This window comes from Rhyacophila brunnea, unplaced genomic scaffold (genome assembly GCF_057557595.1).
Source record: "Rhyacophila brunnea isolate RB1 unplaced genomic scaffold, BYU_Rbru_1.0 scaffold_2, whole genome shotgun sequence".
Lineage (NCBI taxonomy): Eukaryota > Metazoa > Arthropoda > Insecta > Trichoptera > Rhyacophilidae > Rhyacophila > Rhyacophila brunnea.
This window is the reverse complement of record NW_028232859.1, coordinates 46,481,499-46,502,558: the sequence shown is the minus strand read 5'-3', so window position 1 is coordinate 46,502,558 and position 21,060 is coordinate 46,481,499. Positions and strand designations below refer to the sequence as shown.

The 21,060-nt window shown below is 35.4% G+C and overlaps 1 protein-coding gene across 1 annotated transcript; it reads left to right on the top strand.

The window, feature by feature from the left end:
- Window positions 1-342: 342 nt before the first annotated feature.
- Window positions 343-20,943, top strand: Nup188 (nuclear pore complex protein Nup188). The gene is made up of 15 exons (XM_085947820.1): window positions 343-501; window positions 923-1,136; window positions 2,350-2,954; window positions 3,228-3,348; window positions 4,568-4,681; window positions 5,304-5,603; window positions 6,799-7,310; window positions 8,935-9,115; window positions 9,918-10,191; window positions 11,121-11,413; window positions 11,551-11,832; window positions 12,705-14,171; window positions 15,759-15,910; window positions 17,913-18,129; window positions 18,944-20,943. Exons 1-15 carry the CDS (start codon window positions 479-481, stop codon window positions 19,847-19,849), a joined length of 5,661 nt encoding a protein of 1,886 aa, XP_085803946.1. The 5' UTR covers window positions 343-478; the 3' UTR covers window positions 19,850-20,943.
- The last annotated feature ends 117 nt before the right edge of the window (window positions 20,944-21,060 follow it).

Sequence of the window (21,060 nt, the reverse complement as noted above, 5' to 3'; positions counted from 1 at the left end):
GGAATGACCAACGACAAGAAAAAGGAAAATAAATTAGTAGAATATAACCTCACACGAAGAAAAAAGAGCAAACCCTATCTCAAGGACTTCAAAGTCAAATTCGAATAATAACGTTTTAGGAAAATTAAATGCTTATTTTATTATTGTTACTATAGTTTATAATATATCGGTAGTTTACCTACATGGACCACACAATAATATCATTAATTAATTCTTTTTGAAAACTATTCAAATGTTCGGTTTGGAGATAGTACCGTAAACTACGGCATCCCTACCTACCTAAACTAGTCTATGACGTAGGTATATGGCCATATGGTCTATCTATAATCTATGATTTGACCTGTCAAACTTTTAAAGTTGTCCATGCCGCCGGTTTAAGCGTTATGTCAAATTGGTCAAATTCTTAAAAATACTTTAAAATTTATGCTGGATTTCTTATTTCTATCATTTATCATCCCTGCAAGGGCCGATAAAAATAATGGATAATGCGGCGGACGTATGGTAAGGAATGCTATCCACTTTCTGTGTACAATGTGTAAATTACTATTCGCAATCATATATCTGACAAACTCACCAACAACTTGCCCGCGATTTTTTCGCTATGATTTATTACTTAAAATGCAATTATTTTGTTAGGCACTAATATATTAAGTAAATAACATATTCGATAAATTGTGAATCGGTATTCTACTTTGTACAAGGCTATGGGATGCTCATGTAGGTTGTGTTATTACCAATAATAGTATTAGACCATAGTAATAGGAAGAAAATCATAAAAATATCACACTCTTCTTTTAGTGTATTATTGATTGATTAATCATATTTGCTTATATTGCCGGTACTGTTTTAAGGTTAGGTATATTAAAAAATATATTGGTAAATATAATATTCTTCTTTATGACATTTTAATCATATATTTCAGTTACTGGAAAGAATTGTGGCGACTCACGTCCGGATTCAGTAACACAACATCCAGTGAATTGGTTTCCAAAAAGTTGAAAAAAGTACAAACTCAATTGGAAGATGGACTCTCCTATTTTAAATCATCATCCACTGAATCATTTACTAAACTGTCTTCGCAACACACCAAGTATCCTAAAGTACTTGTGTTTATAGAAAAACTTCAGCTGTACATGGTAAGAATTTTTGTTTAATTGCATAAATTTTATAATAAAATAATTCCATTTATGGCGATCCTCGCCGCTCTCCTGAACCACTCAGCTTTACAAGTGTGACACACTTCAATATTTATTTTTTTGTTGTCAAAACAAAACAAAGTGACAGAAGCGATTGTCAGCATTTCCTCAATCATAACCTAGATCAATAGTGTCTATTATGATTTGTTTAATTGCAACAATGTCTTTTGTAATGCATGTAATGTATGCAGAGCGTTGGAGCACTAGAGCAATGGGATTTTACCCGGAGCACCGAAAATTTGTAGTGCTCCACTGCTCCGGATGTTTTTAAACGACATTAAACATATATCTCGAGTCCGGTCACTCGACATAGTCAACCGTCATTCCACTTGAGGCCAGTGTCTCGGTTATATTAACATCTCGGTACATCACCATTCAGTTCATTAATATAGTCAATATCATCAATACATCCGTACCCGCGATTTTAACATTTCTCTAATCATTATCATTGTATTTATTTTTGTATCGATAAATAAACTCTCTCCAGAAATATCTCATTTCCACAAACATTTCGTGCCCCCAAAGTGGATTACTTGTTAGAGCGCCCAGTTCTGAAGCTGTAAGTGCGGGTTTGAATCTGTTGTTTTTCACTGTGGGTTTGATTCAGTGGAGGACCCAATGGGTTGGGCGAATGGCTATCTATTCTTCAATAAAAAGTACATCTTGTGGAGGCCTATTTGCACCACTTAATGAAATGAAAATGATGATTTACTTTATTACATAATATTTGCAATCATAAATAAGCACCCATGAACTTAACTAGCTACACGATTATTTACTACTAGTTCATTGCTAATTGAATTTTGATATTGATTCAATAATCCATATTACTAGTTTTCATTGGTTTTGTTTAATTAGGATCAATTGCTTTTTCATTCACAACATTCGCTTGGTTTTAGCAGGGTTTAATTGAATTTTATAAACTAATAACATCCCCCCGTGCATTATTTATGGCGGATCTTAACTTCAAATAACATGCTAATTATATCTAACAGCCCCCTAATGAAGACACGACAGGTGTGCCGTCCGCGTTGAAAGGATTAACAACCTATCTCCACTCTTCGCCACTGGTACCTATCTGTGTCCGCCTGTCATTAAGACTATCACCTAATTTAATTGTACCACTATATTTAATAAATTGATTTGGTTTCAGAATTTGGATAGTGCTCAAACTTGGAGTGTATTTTGTCATTTCCTGTCAAATCAATATCATGGAATCGCTGAAAATGCATTATTGAGCTTCTCATTTGTAGATGTGCGCATTAATCAGTTACTGTTTGACGTTTGGACATTTTACAATTCAGAGCGCTTTTTTATGCTAAAACTACTGAAACTTGTTGTAGAATGTAGATCAAACACGAAACATGTCTATGGAAAAGAGTTTGATGCCATTATTAAAAGTATAGGACCAGAGAAATTGAAAACATCTCTTATAAAACAGTTCCAATGTTTGGTGAAAGAAATTCCTCCGTCAAAGATACACAACGGAGAAATGATCTCACAGCAAATGCAAAATAAATGGCTCGAGCGGAATCTCAGAGAACAATCCGAAATCTTGTTGCTTTTGCTATTGATTGTTGATGAAAACCAATTATCAATACAAGAATTCAAGAAACTGTTTTCTCTTTTTAAAACACACAACTTCGGAAGACAACCGACTTATTCAAAATGTCTGGATGAAACGCATCAAAGTGCCATTACAAAGATTGTCTATGCGGAAGTTGCACTGTTTTATAAAATTGTGAATGATGCCAAAAGGTATGGTATAATATTGTATTCCTTATTAACGCTGAGATGCATAGAATATCACTTAACTCTAAATAGCCTTTATTCGACACATAGCTTTTTTTAATAAAATTTTCTAGAATTGTGATCGAAAGTGTTTATGAATCCCTTCGGGCATAATCCAAACTGTTTGTTGTTACTTAATTGTAATTATGACATCTTGTTGTTTTAGATATTGTGTGGTGTATGGTCCACTTACATTATTAAATTTGACTAATAAATATCATTGTTGAATTTCCTGTTTAGCACAAACATTCGCCCAATAATTGATAACGTGAAAGATGAAGTGGAAAGTGAACTCATTCGACTTCAACATAATCCCGAGCACGGAGCCCTATTACTCGCATGGATGTTACTTTTATTACAGGTGGGGAACCATACATATTATTGTTAATTAACCCCATGCCTGGAACCAAAACATTCGCACAGAATCCGTTTTTTTGTTTCACTCCTCTATGGTTCATCGTCATCCTCAGCCAAGGTCACTGCTGGATGAAGGCCTCCCTTCCCACTCTTTTCAGCCTCTAGTTCTTCAGTGCTACGTACTGTGGTTGTTTGGATATAATTCTTTTCGTTCACATAGGCACATCCCAACTTTGCTGACCACGTGCACAGAGCAATTAGAAACGATGTTGTCCCTTTTGTATTTTGCTACTGTGCATTCTGCTTGGTAGAGTGGGAAGACGTCTTCGTAAAATAAAAGAATTATAACATTGTATGACAGTATTTGTCCACGTTTTGTCACCTTTATAGTTAAATAGCTTTAATAAATTTATCTGTAAGATTAACTCAATGAAATTTTGAGATCTGTTTGATATACAGTTGGCCCCCTGACTTTCGCACGTAATTAATTCCTGAAAGTGTGTTTGAAAGTAGAGGTATGTAAAAAAACATCAAAAAGTGGACTGTAAAATATTTATTAATTAATGGGTATAATAAAGTTAATGAGTAGTATTAGCAAATGGGTGTTTTCTTTATAAACTTGTCAAGAGATAGTTGAATACCATCCTTTTACATATTCGATAAGGTGTACGAAATACCGAATTGTGCGAAAGTAGAACGTTCGAAAGTGGTAGGCCGCCTGTATAACAATATTATTTACTGCAAAACGCTATATTGAAGTATTTATTCTGAGACATGTACACTAACACCGTGGATAGAATGGCATGGAAAATCATGACATAAATCACTAATGCAGACGCCAACATGTTAATAGTGTAAACTGAGGGTATTTAATGTGGTAGATTTTTACTATTCCATAGGAATCGACTGATGTTTGAAGATACCGAAGGCAAAACACGGATTGGTAAAACCGATTCCTAAACACTCATCAATTAGAACTTACATATCTGTGGGCGAAAAGAAAAGGGTGATAAGCCAAATCAACACCTCTGAATTACTAAATTCCATACAGAAACATTGGAGTTTCCATACAAAATGGTCTAAAAATTAATCTTCTTTTGGCTGTCCTGAAAAGTAGCGATTTAAGACATAACGCCTTCTTCCTTTCCCACACAGATATATTGTTTTTTTAATGCTTACCTACTATGTCATAATGATATATTGATCTTTTAACCATGTTACAGGATTCTGAGGGAGAAGAAATGTTCATTTCTCGTTATCAGCATTTTGGCACGAAGGCACTTCAGCTTCATGTTTTCGAATTCCTTTACAAAATGGTTACACACCCAATGTTCTCGGTATGTATTGTTTTTTTCTACTACTCTTGTTGTCCTGAAATTGAACTATCAATATTAAAACAATGTTAGAAGCAGTGCTCTTCAAACAATCGTTAATTCTTTTTTATCCACTTTTAACATTTGTTTCTTAGTAATAAAATTGGGAAGTTGAAATTTTTGTTTGCAAACTTACATGGTTGTACCGTTTTAGAGATTTTTACCAGTCTTTGGATATGATTTCCTGGAAGTCCTTTTTTTATGTTCTGAGCAGCCATTTGACAATTTTCCTTTCAGAGTCCTTCATATGACTTAAGACTTTTTATAATAAAATAAATTTATTGTAGTATTTTACTATTATTATGATATACAGTAAAGGAACTGTAGAAATCCTAGGGTCGAATGCTGGGTCCGGCAAGTACACATTTTTCAATTTGTGTATGAGTCAGAGTATGGCCTAATAGGTTGACCAAGTGGCTGACATCCATTTCTCGTAAAAACTGAATCTGTTAATACAAACCTCCACCCTGTGGAGGCCCATATGATCTTATTAGATCTGGCCAAAGAAGAAGACTTGAATATATTTTTTTTATCCTCTATTGTTTTATAGTCTTTTTATCTTGTTTTTAAATCAAACTCTTTTTAGGATAATACAAAATGCGCCAAAATATTCCGGAACTCGGTCTATCAGATGCTTACCATGATGTGTGATAAATTCGACAAAGACGGTTCGGTAGCGCTTCATGCTTATGCAATCGAACTCTGCAACGAACTGCTCACCGATCCCACAATAGCCAAAAGCTTTTGGATCCTCCTTAATGAGTCGGATTCTCCCGGCATAGTGTCACTCTGGAATACCGGAATGGAATTTTTCCCTTACGATTTCAAAACTATCTCAACATTTATTGTTGGACTATCCAAAGCTGGTCCAGAAAGTCGTCAAAATGTTAGTACCCACTAATTTATTATTTTGTTTACTACATCTGCTCGTAAATTGTGATATGATATTTTATATCAGAACTCGCAAGATGGTTAACAGTCAATCACAACTGAATTGGAACTTATTTACGGCTTAAGCGTCGGCCTAAAGCGTTGTGAGTCCCAGGTTCGAATCCTGGATCTGACAAGTACACATTTTTCAATTTGTGTATAAGTCAGAGTATGGACCAAATAGGTTGAGCAAGTGGCTGACATCCATTTATTGTAAAAACAAAATCTGTTAATACAAACCTCCACTCTGTGGAGGCCCATATATCGTCGGTGTTTTGTAAAAAGGGCGAATCAACCATTTTGATGAAATCGAGTTTTTAATGAAAATACAATATGTACCCCACTAGCTTTGTTGTGTAAAAACGGCGAATTTTTATCTCCACAGGAAAGTACTTAAAAACGATAATCGACTAAAATTAAATTAATTAAAATTACGAAATAAAAAGCAAATGTGACATATTAGGCCTTTTAAAATATTATATAATAATACCTATTATAATGACAGTATTCTTTCTAAGCTTTATTATAAACTTGTTAGATATTTATAATCATCTACAGGTAAAAAACAAATAAATGTCAAAAGTTAAAAACCCTCCTCCTGTAAAGTAGCATTTTGGTTGATTCGCCCTTTTTACAAAACACCGACGATATGATCTTATTAGGATCAGACATGGTCGGAAAAAAAAAATTGTTATCGTGTGTTTTGGGCACCAAATTATTGTCAGTGCAGTGAGATTATGAATAGTGGAAGAGAGTACATCATTATCCTCTGTCACACTTAGCGCTCGTCCAGTTTACGCGCGTTCGGCGGAGCGTTGAGCGGCGAGCGGCGCGTGCAACTCAAACGTATAGCCGTGTGTGAAAATGTTTGTAGACAATGTCTTTTTTTGGTTATACGCTGGATGGCGCCTTATATCCTGTATGGCCCGCCAACAATTAGAAAATGGATGAATAAGAATATGAAATGGATACTAATAAAAAAGTTCTACATAACTGGTCTTTAGTATATTTTTTTAAATCTCAAAGCGCACCACTTCTCTGCTAAACAGTACGTACTTTAGCAAAATTTAAACTTATTTACTTACTTTTATTAAATAGTTAACACCATTGAAATAATTGTAATACATAGATTGCTTTATTTATATTTTTAGCTTGCAAGAGAGTTGGAAATTCTTCCTGTATACACAGAGCTTTACAAACCCGGACTAGTTTCAGTGTCCAACGTGATGGACGACGAAGATACCGTTATATTGACTAGCGATTACTTCCCGCACGGAGACAGAGCCTTAGCCATCAGTGCACGCTCGCAAGCCACCATAATGGACCGGAGAAACGCCACTCTGATCCATTTCAAGACGTCGGTTTCCTACTGGAGAGTTTTGCAAAATGAAATCCAGGATCTCCTCGATGAGAGCCTCCATGGCCATGATGTTCTGCAGTTGTCTGAAAAAGTTTTATATGGAGTCAAAGCGCTTGTTTCGGTTCTGAGTTATTTGGACCCCGAAGAAACACTACCTGAATGTTTAGTCGGGCCGTGTGAAGCTGTTTTTGAAATTCTCGTGAGATTTGGTCACTCAAAAACACCTCTTCTTCCCTTAATAGCCGCTTGCTTAGATGTGTCTACGGCACTCATTCCTAATTATACTCAGAAAGTATACGTACGGTAAGATTTCAATAATATTCAACATTTATTAAAGTTTCCTTTACATTTCTTGATAATACAGTACTATCTCAGTAATTCGCCACCCCAAAAGCCAGACAAGTATCCAATTAACGAAAGCGGCGGATTATAGTACATACATAAAAATATGGTAAAAATTAAAACAGGTGTTTCGTAAAAATAGTTTTTTTTAGAAATTTGTACTAGCAAATTACGGTTTTATTTATAATCAAAATCAAGTATTTACTAAATTATACATATTTATAAAATAAGTTTATTAACTAAATATTAAACAGTAAATTGCTTGACACAACCAGTTGTTCAGTGAGGCAGATATTCTTGAATGGCTTAGGATTCCTGGCTTTCCCTATGACCAAAAGCTTCATTTTGTGTGTCCCGGTTGCATTGGAGCACGGCATAATTATTGTGATGCGGTCCTTGGGCACTTTCGTCCCCAGTACATTACGTTCTTCACGATGAACATACATTATACGAAGAAGTTTCCAAAATAAACCTGTCTCATCTGCGTTGTATACTTGTACGCGGCGGACTACTGAATTTGATAATCGAATACCGGCGAATTATAGAGTTTACAATTTTGTGCTTTTAACTAGTAAAAATAACGGCGGATTATAGTAGTTGTCGGATAATCGAGTGGCGGATTACTGAGAGTGTACTATAGATAACTGTTTTCATCATTATTTCTTTTTTCATTGACTCTACAATCTCTACGGAGCCGATTATGTCCATTTTCTGGATCCAAACAACATGTGAATTTGTCAGACCCAGAATTCAAACCCAAGTTTCTCGACTTCATGAGCGTATAATATATTACATCTCGTCCATTGTGGGCGCCCCTTTTCATCTTTAGATTGCTATTAAAGTTAAATATAATGTATGAAATATAAGGTCACTTCTTGAGAATGGCCTCAGCAACAAGCCTTAAACATCGAGGAAAGAAGAGGGAAGAACATAAACCTTGTGGCAACCCAAAAATCTATTATGTTAAAGCTAAATGTAAGTTAGTTTTTTTCCGCTGAGAGACCATTATCATACGAAGCTGTGAATATAATTTAATAGCAAAACAGAATGCTCATTGTGTTTAGCTGATTGGCTCAAATATAGCCATTGATTGACATGACGTGTTGAAGTTTGCACTGCGAAACAATCACAAGAATAAAACGATTTTTTTAGAATCCAATCTGTGTTTGCTTCACTAGTAAATATCGACGTTCTATTATAAACACTGTTGGATGTATGACAATTTGGTGCAATGTACATGTATTAATTCACACATTTCACTAATCTTTACCAGTACCAAGATGGGATCACCAAGTCGGCAGCATCCATATAGCAGCAGCAAATTATTCCATTCCCTACACTTATCGGATCTCTTGTATCCAGGGCTTTTAGCCTTATTCAAATTCATATGACATTCATTACTTTTGTATTATACATAATATCAATTTTGCCATATTTTTCACAATATAGTATGTTAGTGGTTATTGTAGTAAATATGTGAGCTCAAGTCTATTCAGTCCAACCTTTTTTTTAGATTTTAATACCTAGATTTCTGAGGTTTTGCAAAGTTGTGTTTATTATTGTAGTTGTTAATCTATATTTTTAGGCTCTTAAACATCAGGCTACTTCCACGAGTCGAGTATCTGAATCTATCTCATACGGAGTACGCCAAAGGTGATTCATTTCAAACGTCAATAGTTGGGCATTATTTGGTGAATATTGAACAGCCCAACGGAGAATACCCAATACTTTCATCATACTTGAATCTATTATTCGCCTTCTATGATGTAAGTACCATCATATTCTACAGAAACAGAAGGTCCCACGCGGTCACTGTTTTTTTATTTATGCACAGCTTACACACTTACAAAAACTGATATTATTCTACATGGTTATACATACATTTAAATTTTAGAAGGCGACCAACCAAGAATATAATATAATATCCGCCCTGACTTCTGCAGAACACAAAAATGTCATGGCTTTAAATTTTAAAACATCGAGTATATCTGAGCATGATAAACGTCAACCGATTGAGAAAAGATTCGATCAGACAGATCTTGCTCTCCTCTCTTTTCTTGTGTACTATAATGAACCCAGCACGTTTAGGTCAAACAATTTATTATCCCGACCATTATAATGCATTATACCCCATTTACACGTGCATGGATTTACTGCTGACAGTATGTAAATGTATGTATTATCACAGCCATAACATGAAAATGCATGTGTAAACATATATTATCATGTAAGTTGCAGTTTGTTCGATATCTGCGCTGGCACAGTAGAACGATAGTAGCGAACCTGCCGGTAAAAAAACCAACTACGCCGCGCAGATTCATTTTAAGGGTAACCGATTTTCACTACCTGTCAAATAATCTTGAATAATGAGATTGGCGAGACAGTCACTTTTACGTGTAAATAGTTATTATCGCGATAGTTTAAAATACACACTATTGCTGCAGGTAAATCAATCCACGTGTACAGGCACTATTAGTTTACAAGTCTCACCGATGCATTATCACGATCACCTAGTTCTGTAGTTATATTTCAGCATTGATACTAATAATTTTTTACTATTCCTTTCAGTGTAACTATGACAGTAACATATCTCTCGGGGTCTTAATGCCGGGCCTCTTATTCATTCTGAGAGAAGTCTTTCCACACATGTCCGGATGGTATTTCAAATCTCAAGAGGCTAAAAGAAACATGTATTTTAAGTGTGTGAGCTATTTGTTCAAAATATTGCAACTCTCTCCCGAACAGACGACACGCCCTGCCGATCTGTTGTTAAACAAAACATGTGTTTATAGTATTTTAAATCTGGACAATGGAATCGCTTTACTAAAAGTGATATCATTAGGTAAATGCAGTCTTATTATATAACTACCTATGTATAAAGTTTAGGTACTGAAATTCAGGAGAAATTTGACAATACACAAGCACTCACCTGGACAGTGAAAGAAGTGAGTTCGATTCCCACTTGGTCTAATCTTATTTCTCGGATTTTTTGTATATTTTTGATGTTTTTAAAAAATATTTATGTTCATTAAAAAGAATTATAACTTATTAAACCTTGTGTATATTCAGTAATAAATAAAAAATTAGACTGTGAATGTCAAAAATTACAAATTTGGGGTATTTGTGAGCTATGCTTGAATAATCTATAGACTTTGTAAGGAAGACAATATGTATATCATTTATGATTCGCTATCTTATCTAATCATAGAAATTAACATTTCATGCTCACTTAAAATATATAATACTAACGAAGAGTATTATTGTAAACGTTGTTGTATTCTTCTGTAGAATCTTTGGAACGGTTGACTATATAAGTTATAGTCGACTGTTTCGAAAACTCAGATATTAGCAGAATAATTAACAACAAAAAAAACGGTACAAGTCAGTTATGGGGAAGTCAGGCGGGAACCGCGCTAAATGTCATAGCCGATTTTGGGCAAAATTCATGAATTCAAGAATGAAAACCTAACCTAACCTAAACTAACCCAAACTAACGAATAATCCAGTATATCGGCTATTTTCAAAATGTCGTTGCCGCTGGTTTCCCCATAACCGACTTGTACCAAAAAACCTTGTTCCAAAACCATTAATATTTTATGTGATCACGAAATCTTAATTCTAAGATGAAGTTAAAGTCAAGTTATGAAGTCTTATAACATAATATCTTTCCTACAAAATCTACAGATTCAGAGCTAGCTTGCAAAGACTTCATGTTGGACCTACGGCACCTGTGTCTTCAATAGAGTTGTAATTTGTGATGTTTTTACATAGGCGAACCATTCATACAATCGTTAATGGAACAGGAAACGAATTGGGTTAATGGTGGTACCGTGGAATCAATAAAAACTGTCCAAATATCGATGAGTATCTTGATGCAAGTCTTACGTTTGAAGTCCACCGTGATGGAAAAAACTATGCTGGGATCTGTGGAGCGACTCATATACACGCAACCAAAACAAAAAGATGCCTTGAAGATTGTACCCATCGTGACAGGATACATGAACCATGTGTTCAATCAGCAGCTTCCTAACACGGCGTGTCGTCTCTTACGGCGTTTTGCACTGGTTTGTCACTCATTTACCTATAATATAACTCAATATATCTCTATTTATAAACTATTAATTACCAAAATATATTTTTTGTGCGTATTTATATTTTCTTTGATCATGTTTTAGGATGATATTAAATTTCCATTTTATAGGAGTTCCGGATGTCGTTGCTCGTCTGTCTGGACATGTCTCCCCATCAGATCCGCACAATGTTTCTTGAAAGGTTGCGGGATGAAACGGAATCCATTTCATTGAAGACAGTCATTTTGGAGTTTGTTGCCGCGTGCGTAGAAAAGCAGCCCGGCTTGACGGAGGCTTTCTTTAAAGTTTCTCATCCGCAAGACGAGACCAGAATGTTTCAGAGAGACAACACTAGTGACAAGGCTGATGGAATTTTAACATACATGGCGGAATATCTAGCCGCTGTCAAAAATGTAATTCTTTAAACAAAATTATTTACCTAATACGATCATAAACTAAACGTATTTGTTACTCAGATTCAGTGGCAAAGGGTGACTGAAGGCTATGGGGGTAAAAGAAAAAATATTTTTTTGAAATGATCTAATTTTGAATTATTATTCTAATGGATTTAAGTTTTGTACTATTCCATTTGAGTCGTTTTTTGATAAAAAAAAAGTAGGTATCATATAAGAATATTATTGAACATTAATTGTTTAACTAATAACTTTTAAAGACTGATATCATAGATATATCTCATTAGTTAACTCCATTAATTCCTAATATGTTACCATTGTTCCCAGAATGGACGATTTTACACCTCTTGAGTGTAGTATTTTTATTGTTTATAATTATTACTAATGATCTATTGGGTTTTGACGATTTATTATACGCTTATCTTTTACAAACAACTATTCATAATTTGTTTGTTATATTTTTTTATTTTGACTTATGTAATAGGTAGGTGATAAAGTTTTTACTTACTTTATTGTATTGATTTGTTATATAAGTTAGACTTAATAGAATTCATTGTCGGTGTGTATTTGCCTTTTGGTGAGTGTACACAGTGCCTGAAGATACCGAAAGGCGAAACCCAGGTCGCAAAAAATGACTTAAATGGAATAGTACAAAACTTAAATCCATTAGAATTTAAATTCAAATTCCATCAAGTACCTTCGGTCGATAGTATTAATATTTTAATTATTCGCTTGAAGACTGATAATAAAAAGCTTTCAACTTTAGTGCAATTTGCCGATCTGTTATGATTATTTCCCAGTAAATGTCTCTATATTCTATACAAAACAGTATTCTGTCTATTGAAATCTAAAAGTATTACTTTCTTTTTCAGAACACTAATAGTCTCTACAGTCCTTTGCTGAGTCGCATTATGGGGTTATTTCACGCACTTTGGAAAAATAACATGCAAATGTTGGTCAAGGATTTGAGAGAAAATCCTAATTTCTGGGAATACTTGTGCAGCCCATTATTTCAAGATATTTTACCCGACATCAAAGCGTATTCGCAGATTTTCAATATGATAGGAATAGAACTTTTCCTCTTCGAAGGTAAAATAGACAAAAGCCTTCAAACTGCTCTGGAAAAACTCTTCAATGGAAACGGAAAGTATCTTAAAAAGTGGGTGGAGTACATTTTCTCTTTTGACGGACGAAAAATTGGCTTAAACATCATAGACGAGGTCCCTGGCTGGTTAAGCTTGCTCACGTCGTGGAAAGATTTCATTTCTATCATAATGAAGTACCTGCCCGTCACGATAAACGTCACCGGCAAAGCTATGATGGTCGAGCACTGCTTGGATACGCTCGATCGAGAGATGAAAGCCATGAGCGAAGGCCGGACTGTTGTCATTCTCGCGGAAATGTATGTTATATTTTTTGCCAATTGGAAAGAAGACTGCTTCGAGGATAGAAACAAATATCTGAAACAGATTGCGTCATTATTAAATCACGCCGCCGAGTCGTTTGAAAGTTTACATCCTCGGGCCAGCAGTTCTATTCTTGCCATCAGTACTCTTTCGTTGAATATGCTGACGCATGATCTCCGCAGTGATAAATCTTTAGCACATGACATTATAAACTCAACATGTGCCATAAACTGTCTACAATTAGATAAAATATGCATAAATGGATTCAAAGAAGAAGTATGTTCGAATAACGATGGGTCAATTTCAGACGCAAATGATAACTTAAAAGAACAGTCAAATTTAATTGTTTTAAGTTTAAGGCTTTTGGAACAATGTATTTACGCCTTTAAAGACGGATTCAGTTCTGAAATAAATCACTCGTTTATGTCATCGAGGCTCATCAATAAATTGGTTTATTGCATAGCGTTGTGTGTTCAAAACAAAGTGCAATTTAGACAGTCTTTGACCGCGTTGAACTGCTTGAGCGCATTCGCAAGAAGCAGCGCATCAGTTGAATTGCTCCACTGTGACATCAGTCATCACCTGTGGCTCCAGCTTCTTCCTCCTAAAGAGTTCTTTCAAGCCGGATCCATCAAACCGCTCAACAAAGAAGACAACTTGTGGAAACTGAACGAATGGTGGCAAGTGTACACGTGCGGAATCGAGTTTGTGACCGCGATGCTGTTGAAACACGGGAACTTCTTCACAAATGATGCTATTATATTTGTGGGCGTTCACGAAGAATATTTGACAGAGTCAGTCCTTCTGATAAGACAGACTCTAGATTTGGAGGCCTTGAACTTGGCCAGTTCCACATTGTATTTTGTCTCCGAGTTGGTCAAGTACGAAACTAAATGGCGTCAAGACCATTTTCAATCCATGGTTGCACTTATGGTAATTAGATACAAATATTTCTTAACTATATATCTTATAGATATTATGTGATTATCGAATTTTAATTCTATACCCTTTCCTCTAATTATTGCTATGTCGCATATTAACATTTGCACAAATAGCATAATAGCGCCCCGTACATCTGCTTGGATTTACTGCCAGCAATAGTGCGTATATCACGGCCATAACAAGAAAATGTACTGTAAACATGTTTTATCCTGCATCTGTCAAGATTGCAGGCATGAATCAAGAAAGTTCGGATGCTTCTGAATTACTCACTGTCAGCAGTAAATGGGGTATTATACCCCGTTTACATGTGCATTGATTTATTGCTGACAGTACGTATTATCGCAGCCATAACAAGAAAATTCACGTGTAAACATGTATTATCATGCATGTTGCTAGATTGCATGCAAAGTTCTGAAGCTTCTGAATTTTCACGCGACAGTTGGGATTGTTCGATATCTGCACCTGCCAGTAAAAAAAATGAACTACACCGCGCAGACTCATTTTGAGGTTAACCAATTTTCACAACCTATCAAATAGTACTATAAACTGACAACATCGCTTCTCGCTTACTCTTGAAGAATGAGATTGGCGAAACAGTCAGCACTTTTACATGTATACATTATTATCGCGATATTTTAAAATACACACTCTTGCTGCAAGTAAATCCATGCACGTGGACAAGCGCTATCAGAAACAAAAGAATATGTATTTCAATTTTATAAATGCTAATTTTGATTCCGAATATTCAGGATATTCATCTTAACAATTTATCCATGAATATAAGCAGAACTGATTTTTTCTCATGCGCAAGTATTATGCAGAGCTAATGTGATTATCATTACCACTACTATTGTCAACTTTACTGTACTTACGTTAAACCTACTGCATCGCTTTCTCTCGCTTGGTGACCCTCTGAATATGTCTTGTTTCGTATCAAAACTATGTGGTATCTTTATATGTAATGGCTAAATGACTTAAACGGTCTCGAAGAACTCATAGATTCATGCCGACTTTCATGAGCGATTGTTAATCATAAATAACTTACATGCTCTCGATGTTTATTCTAATTGGCTTGTAACAAACATTTGTGTCGCTAGTATTGACCAAAAAATAACATTTGGTCAGATTGATGGCAATACTAAGTCTTTCCTCATATTTTATTATTTAAATCTGCAAACTATTTGAAATTGTCTTCAACAAATAACAATGTTTTTGTTTTACAATGTAAACGTCAGATGACAGATTACGCTGCAGTGGTATGGATCCGTAGTAACGCTGTCGCATGCTTGTTGACCACAATCATCGAGTTGGATCTGGCACAAGCTATAGTTTACACTGTGACAAATGAGTGATGGCACAAAGTAGTATAAATAATTTTTATAACTGCCAAAAATGTAAGATGTACTGTGCACTTGTGCAGAAGTGTTAGTGCAGCCGCCACTGGCAATAATGTAGTATTTTCTATTTCATTCTAGACATTGTATAATTTAATAGAATATTTTTATCTACAATATTCAATTACAAGATAAATAGGTAGTCGATTTTCTATTGGTTAATTAAAACTTATTTCAATTTCAGCGGAGCATCAGTGTTTGCTTCCATTACTGCATCACGATGGTGTTGAGACCAAAAGGAATTCATTTTTCTATTGAACGGCCGTCAGCTTTACTGACGCAAGAGGATTCTGATAATGCTGGCCCCACACCAAAAGTTGCTACAATACTTAACAAGTAATTCCACAATTTTCACTTACATCAATTAATAAGTTTTTCATTTCAGTATTTATGCCTGTTATAATTTACAATATATTATACTATCTAGTATGCAAAGGATATCAGGTTCCAATTCCGATTGTATGAATAGCTAGCTTGTCGACAAAAAATCCCTTCTCAATCAAAAACTTTTGACTTTAAATAGAGGGAGTCTTGTGAACTTTTAGTCTTATACTTGATTTCAATTCCACAACGTTTTTAGTGTGGTTGAATTGGTAACCATAGAAAAATTATATTCTGTAAGTTGGTACATTGAAACGTGATGACTAAATTACTATTTATAGCTGCCATTTTTGGCAGTTATTTGATGTACCGGTAAAGTACGTATAACATATGCGATATAATGATGGTTCAGTGTATTTAGCTCTACATATTATATACACCCGATCCTCTTTTTGCACGGGGGATACGTTTCAAAGACTACCGTGCAAAACAAAACCGTGTAAAAAAAGATACGGTGCCCATACAAAAATGGTAGATAGGTTCCATTACTTAAAATCAACTCAAAATACGAAATTCTTGAACTCAAAAATAAAACAAATTCATTTATTATGTACCTATACATAAAAATACATAGTTTTCGATTTAAATTAAATTTAGCATAGAGAAATATATCCATTCAGTGCCGCTACCTGTCAATAAACGTGCCCGTTTACTGCTGTTTTTGCTGGCAAAAAATCACTCTCTTCGCTGGAAATATTTAATGACATTGACGCTAAAGCACGCGGCGCGTCTCTCGTATCGAACCCGAACTGACTGACTAGTGGCACCATGTATGTACGTATGTATATCTGGGCGGCATCCAGTGAAAACATATGTATGCACCAGTGGTGTGCAGTCCATTGCAATGCAATTTTTTGATAAATATGTACACGCATACGTATTTTTATTCTTTTTAGTTTTTTTAAGCCGTGTTAAAGCAAAAAAATCAGTGTAAATAAAAAATAATCGCTAGGTACTTTTTTTAAACCGTGTTATTTCGAAACCGTGCAAAAAGATGATCGGGTGTATAGTGCAATAATTGACATGGTCTGTCCTGTCACAGGCTATTATAGCATAATTCGCATTATAATGTTGCACCGTGAGTGTATCTATAACCATAGTTAGTGTTTAATGTCATAATTTCTAGATAATATTATTAAGGTTAAAATATTTCATTTAGTCACAAAACAACAATATTTGGTTTATAAATACATTGTGCCATATTGATTTATTAAATTCCATATTTTTACATGTAAGTAGTTGTCAAAATTACAAATTATTTCCAATTTGAATCCAAAAATTTGCACTTACGATTTTACACTCATTGTGCAATGTGATTATTTTCCTTTTTTTTCATTTCGGTTTTCATTCTGGTTCAAGGAAAAAAAAATATATTGGTTCGATTCCGGTTTTCGGTTTTCGGTTCAGCCCCGAGTGATTAATTCTTAAATGTTTTTATTTGTAAAATAAATTTATCTACCATAATTTAGAACATTTTATGGTACTTGTATGATAGCCCGACGCCACGCTCCGAAACCAATGGTTATGCTGCACTGCATATAAATTTTTAAAATACTACGACAACTGAAGTGGGGAGTAAGATCATGTTAACGCGCCGCGCCTGTTTGAACATGTACCGAACCGAAAAAACCGATATTTTTTTTCGGTTCGGTTCCGGTTTTCATTTCGACAAAAATAACGGTTTTCGGTTCAGTTCCGGTTCGAAGCACTGGTTTTGTGTTCCAAATGGTCAATGTAAATAGTAATTATTATTAATAAAACAATACCATCCATTCATAATAAATTGTAATGTTGCCAATCTGCTGATTTAATAATAATAATGATTCACTGACTGTAGAAGTAGAATGTAGAAGAAGTGTTTTGACAGATGGCACCGTTTTCTAATGAATGTTTTCTCCAATTTCTTGATACATACTGTCAATTGATCAATTCTCACATGATAATTATTTTTTTACAGATTGTTAGAACTTATGCATCTATCTGCGGTTTGCTTGAAAGCATTTAGCCCAGAATTATTGAGTTTGCTGGCGGATCCCAATCCAGATTTATCAAGATGGCAACCGCTCATGGAATTACAGTTTGGAGCGCCAAAGCTGTCGCAGGACCCTTATCCTCAACTCACCTTTGGTACAGTCATGTCTGCCGTTTGTCTGCTTACACGCTCTTTGAACTGCGTAAGTTAAAAAATCTAGTACATATTTTTATAACATAGCAACTATTTTGAAATTGATATCCCAGGATATAGCATCACATACAAAAACCTCAAAATTCTGACAGTCTGCAGAATAGGTCAGAAATATCTAATGAAAATTTGCAATAATCCCCAAATGATGCCCACTGCAAAAATTATACAGAGCATACTATCAGTTTTGAGTTACCGCGAAGATAGCTGTACAATAGCAATATAAAAGCAACAAAAACTTGGTTTTAAAACCAATATTAAACTCCATTGACTGTGAACTGCCTCATACCAATGGGCCGACCAATGAACGTTCCAGATTGCCTTATGTGAAATCTGCTGAAAATCATTCTACAATGTCAGAAACTATGAATGCGTCAAACCTATGCGAATTTAGCTGAAAGCGTATCCTATACAATAATATATCAATGGCAACAATTTTATAAAAACATGAACACAGATTTGCAACACCGAGTCAAATTGGAATGCAGGCCTTTTTTACCACATTCACCATCTATTTATGTAAATTAAATTTCTGTAAACGGATCTTGGCATATCCGGATACCTACGGACAGGGTCATTTTATTTTACACACAATTTCATCCAATATTATTGTTATTGAAGTGAGGTATTCCACAATTTTTTAAAACCTTTCATATAATTTTTTTAAGGTGTAATTGATGAGTGGCTCAATTAGTACCCCTCACACCTTTCCAAACCACTGAATTATTTCGGATCCATAAGAAAAATCTTTGTACATTTTACTGTAACTGCAGTTACTTCTAATATTCTTGCATTTTTCTTGACAGAATTATCATCCTGAAGAGACACCATTAAACGTAATTAGGAAACAAGCAGGTAGACGAAGCACCTCAAGACGACGAACTTCCGGTGGCTTAGGAACAGATGAAGGACTGCGGCGACGGGCTTTACGGAGTGATAGTGTGACCAGCCTATCATCTACAACTAGCTCTGTTACCATCGGCCCCAGTTGGTTGGCCGCCCTCGACAAGAAACTTGTGTTATTGACTCTCGAAAATATTCTCACCCTACTCGCGTCTCAAGCGTTATTGGCCTCCAAAGATAATTCAATGTCCGGCAGGGATAAGCAGCTCGTGAGGCGGGAACTCTGCACAGAGCTGCCCGTCTTTCACGACTTTGTTCGAAAGAAAGTTCTCGATCTCTCGCATCCGAAAAATTATCTGTCCAGAAAAAAGTTCGGGACCTATCCTTTACTGAACAGCGAAGAAGAAAATAAATCTCTGTTTGCCATGCAAGCCATCAGGCAAGTGGAGGAAGATTCGGACCCCGGCGGCGAAATCTATACACCGCCCGCGCCGCCATCTAGACGCTCGCAAGATTCCATGCGAGTCTCCGTTGTCAGGAAGCTCCATCTCGATAAAGCCCGCACTAAAGTCGGTGAGTCACCCAAATCTCCAGATCAGTATTCGCCAATCTATCCCTCATTGGATACCGAAGATCCTCAGAATTCGTCTAGTCCCGATAGCAGCTTCATGAAGTCACCACCGGGTACCAGTCGAACCTCTAAACATGTCACCTGGGATGAGATTTCATTTTCACCCCCTGAAGATATAGAATATTTGGATCCCGAAGACCCGGAACATTGTCCGTTGACTGAAGTTCAAATTGTTGAAGAGGACTATTTCCATTTTCTGTCCACTGTGTTTTTATATTTTTGTGAAACAGAACATTAATATGTTACCTATTAGATGATGCCGCTCGACATTTTCTATCTTATTTTATGTTTTATATGGTTCATTTGTCTCTGCACATCTATTGAAAATATATATTTGCAGGTCTGTCGCCGAGACAAGTTCACTTGATCACTCTCCAATCTTGTGATTTCGTTTTTTCTATACTATGTATCACTCATTGCAGTTATAATAATTTATTTCATACTGTTAGAAAATGTCCGTCTTGAAAATTATTTGTTGGATGCTATCAATATGAAGTGTGAAAGTGATGTACGAAATTTTTGAATACAAGTTTTTTAATCCAATTGTTTTGTTTTATAATTTTTGACCATCCCAAGCTAAAAGTATCAATATATTATTATCATAAATCAGAACAATTATCAATGCCAGTATTGTATCAATACATACAGACTCACCTATAGAATTATATTTATAATACAACTTTTAATCATTGGGTACTTTAATTCACAACTCACATAATTATAGTTGTGTGTCACAGCATGCTCTGTGATGGCTAACTTTGGAAAAGTATTGTTCCTAATACAACGGTAATTTTGTATTCAACAGTGGCTACCAAATTGGTCATCAAGTGAAGTAAAGTAAAGTGGTTGGGCCAATTATGGCGTCTCTAATACAATATAAATGTCTTACCCACCCAACATCATTATCCTTGCCAGGCCTACTATTAACAGTCAGTCTTTTTTCAACCGTGTACTTGTAAACACCTATAACCTGTAAAATATTACAACGTTATTACGTGCACTGGTTTTAACTGTCAATTGCCGCGCACAGAGTGACTCAATAACCAGTTAACGCGCAAGAGTGTTAGTGCGAGTGAGTGAGAACCAGACCATGGAGCCAGCCTCATCATCATTAAAGGTCAGTGCCTGGCATCCTTTGTATAACCCCCTCAGCATCCGAATCATTCTGTCATATTACAGTCCACTGAAAAGCGCCGCCATAAAGTAAATTACCGTATTCGCTCCTGAGTGACCATATGGGGTCTACAGGTGAAGGCTATATTAATAAGTATCATATTCTAGCCATTCGCCCAACCCATTGAGATCAATCACACATTGAAAAAACCACTATACCTACTCAAAATAAATAATACACAAAAATATGACTGAAGATTAATAAAATCCGTTGGTTGAAGAAGTATAACAAGTAACACGAATTGTAATAATTAAAACAAAATGACAATTTATGAA

Coding starts and splice junctions, on each gene's coding strand:
- Nup188 (XM_085947820.1), top strand. CDS start 479: ATGGATAATGCGGCGGACGTATG. Junction 7,311..8,934: donor ACTCAGAAAGTATACGTACG/GTAAGATTTCAA, acceptor CTATATTTTTAG/GCTCTTAAACATCAGGCTAC. Junction 11,833..12,704: donor ATCTAGCCGCTGTCAAAAAT/GTAATTCTTTAA, acceptor TTTCTTTTTCAG/AACACTAATAGTCTCTACAG.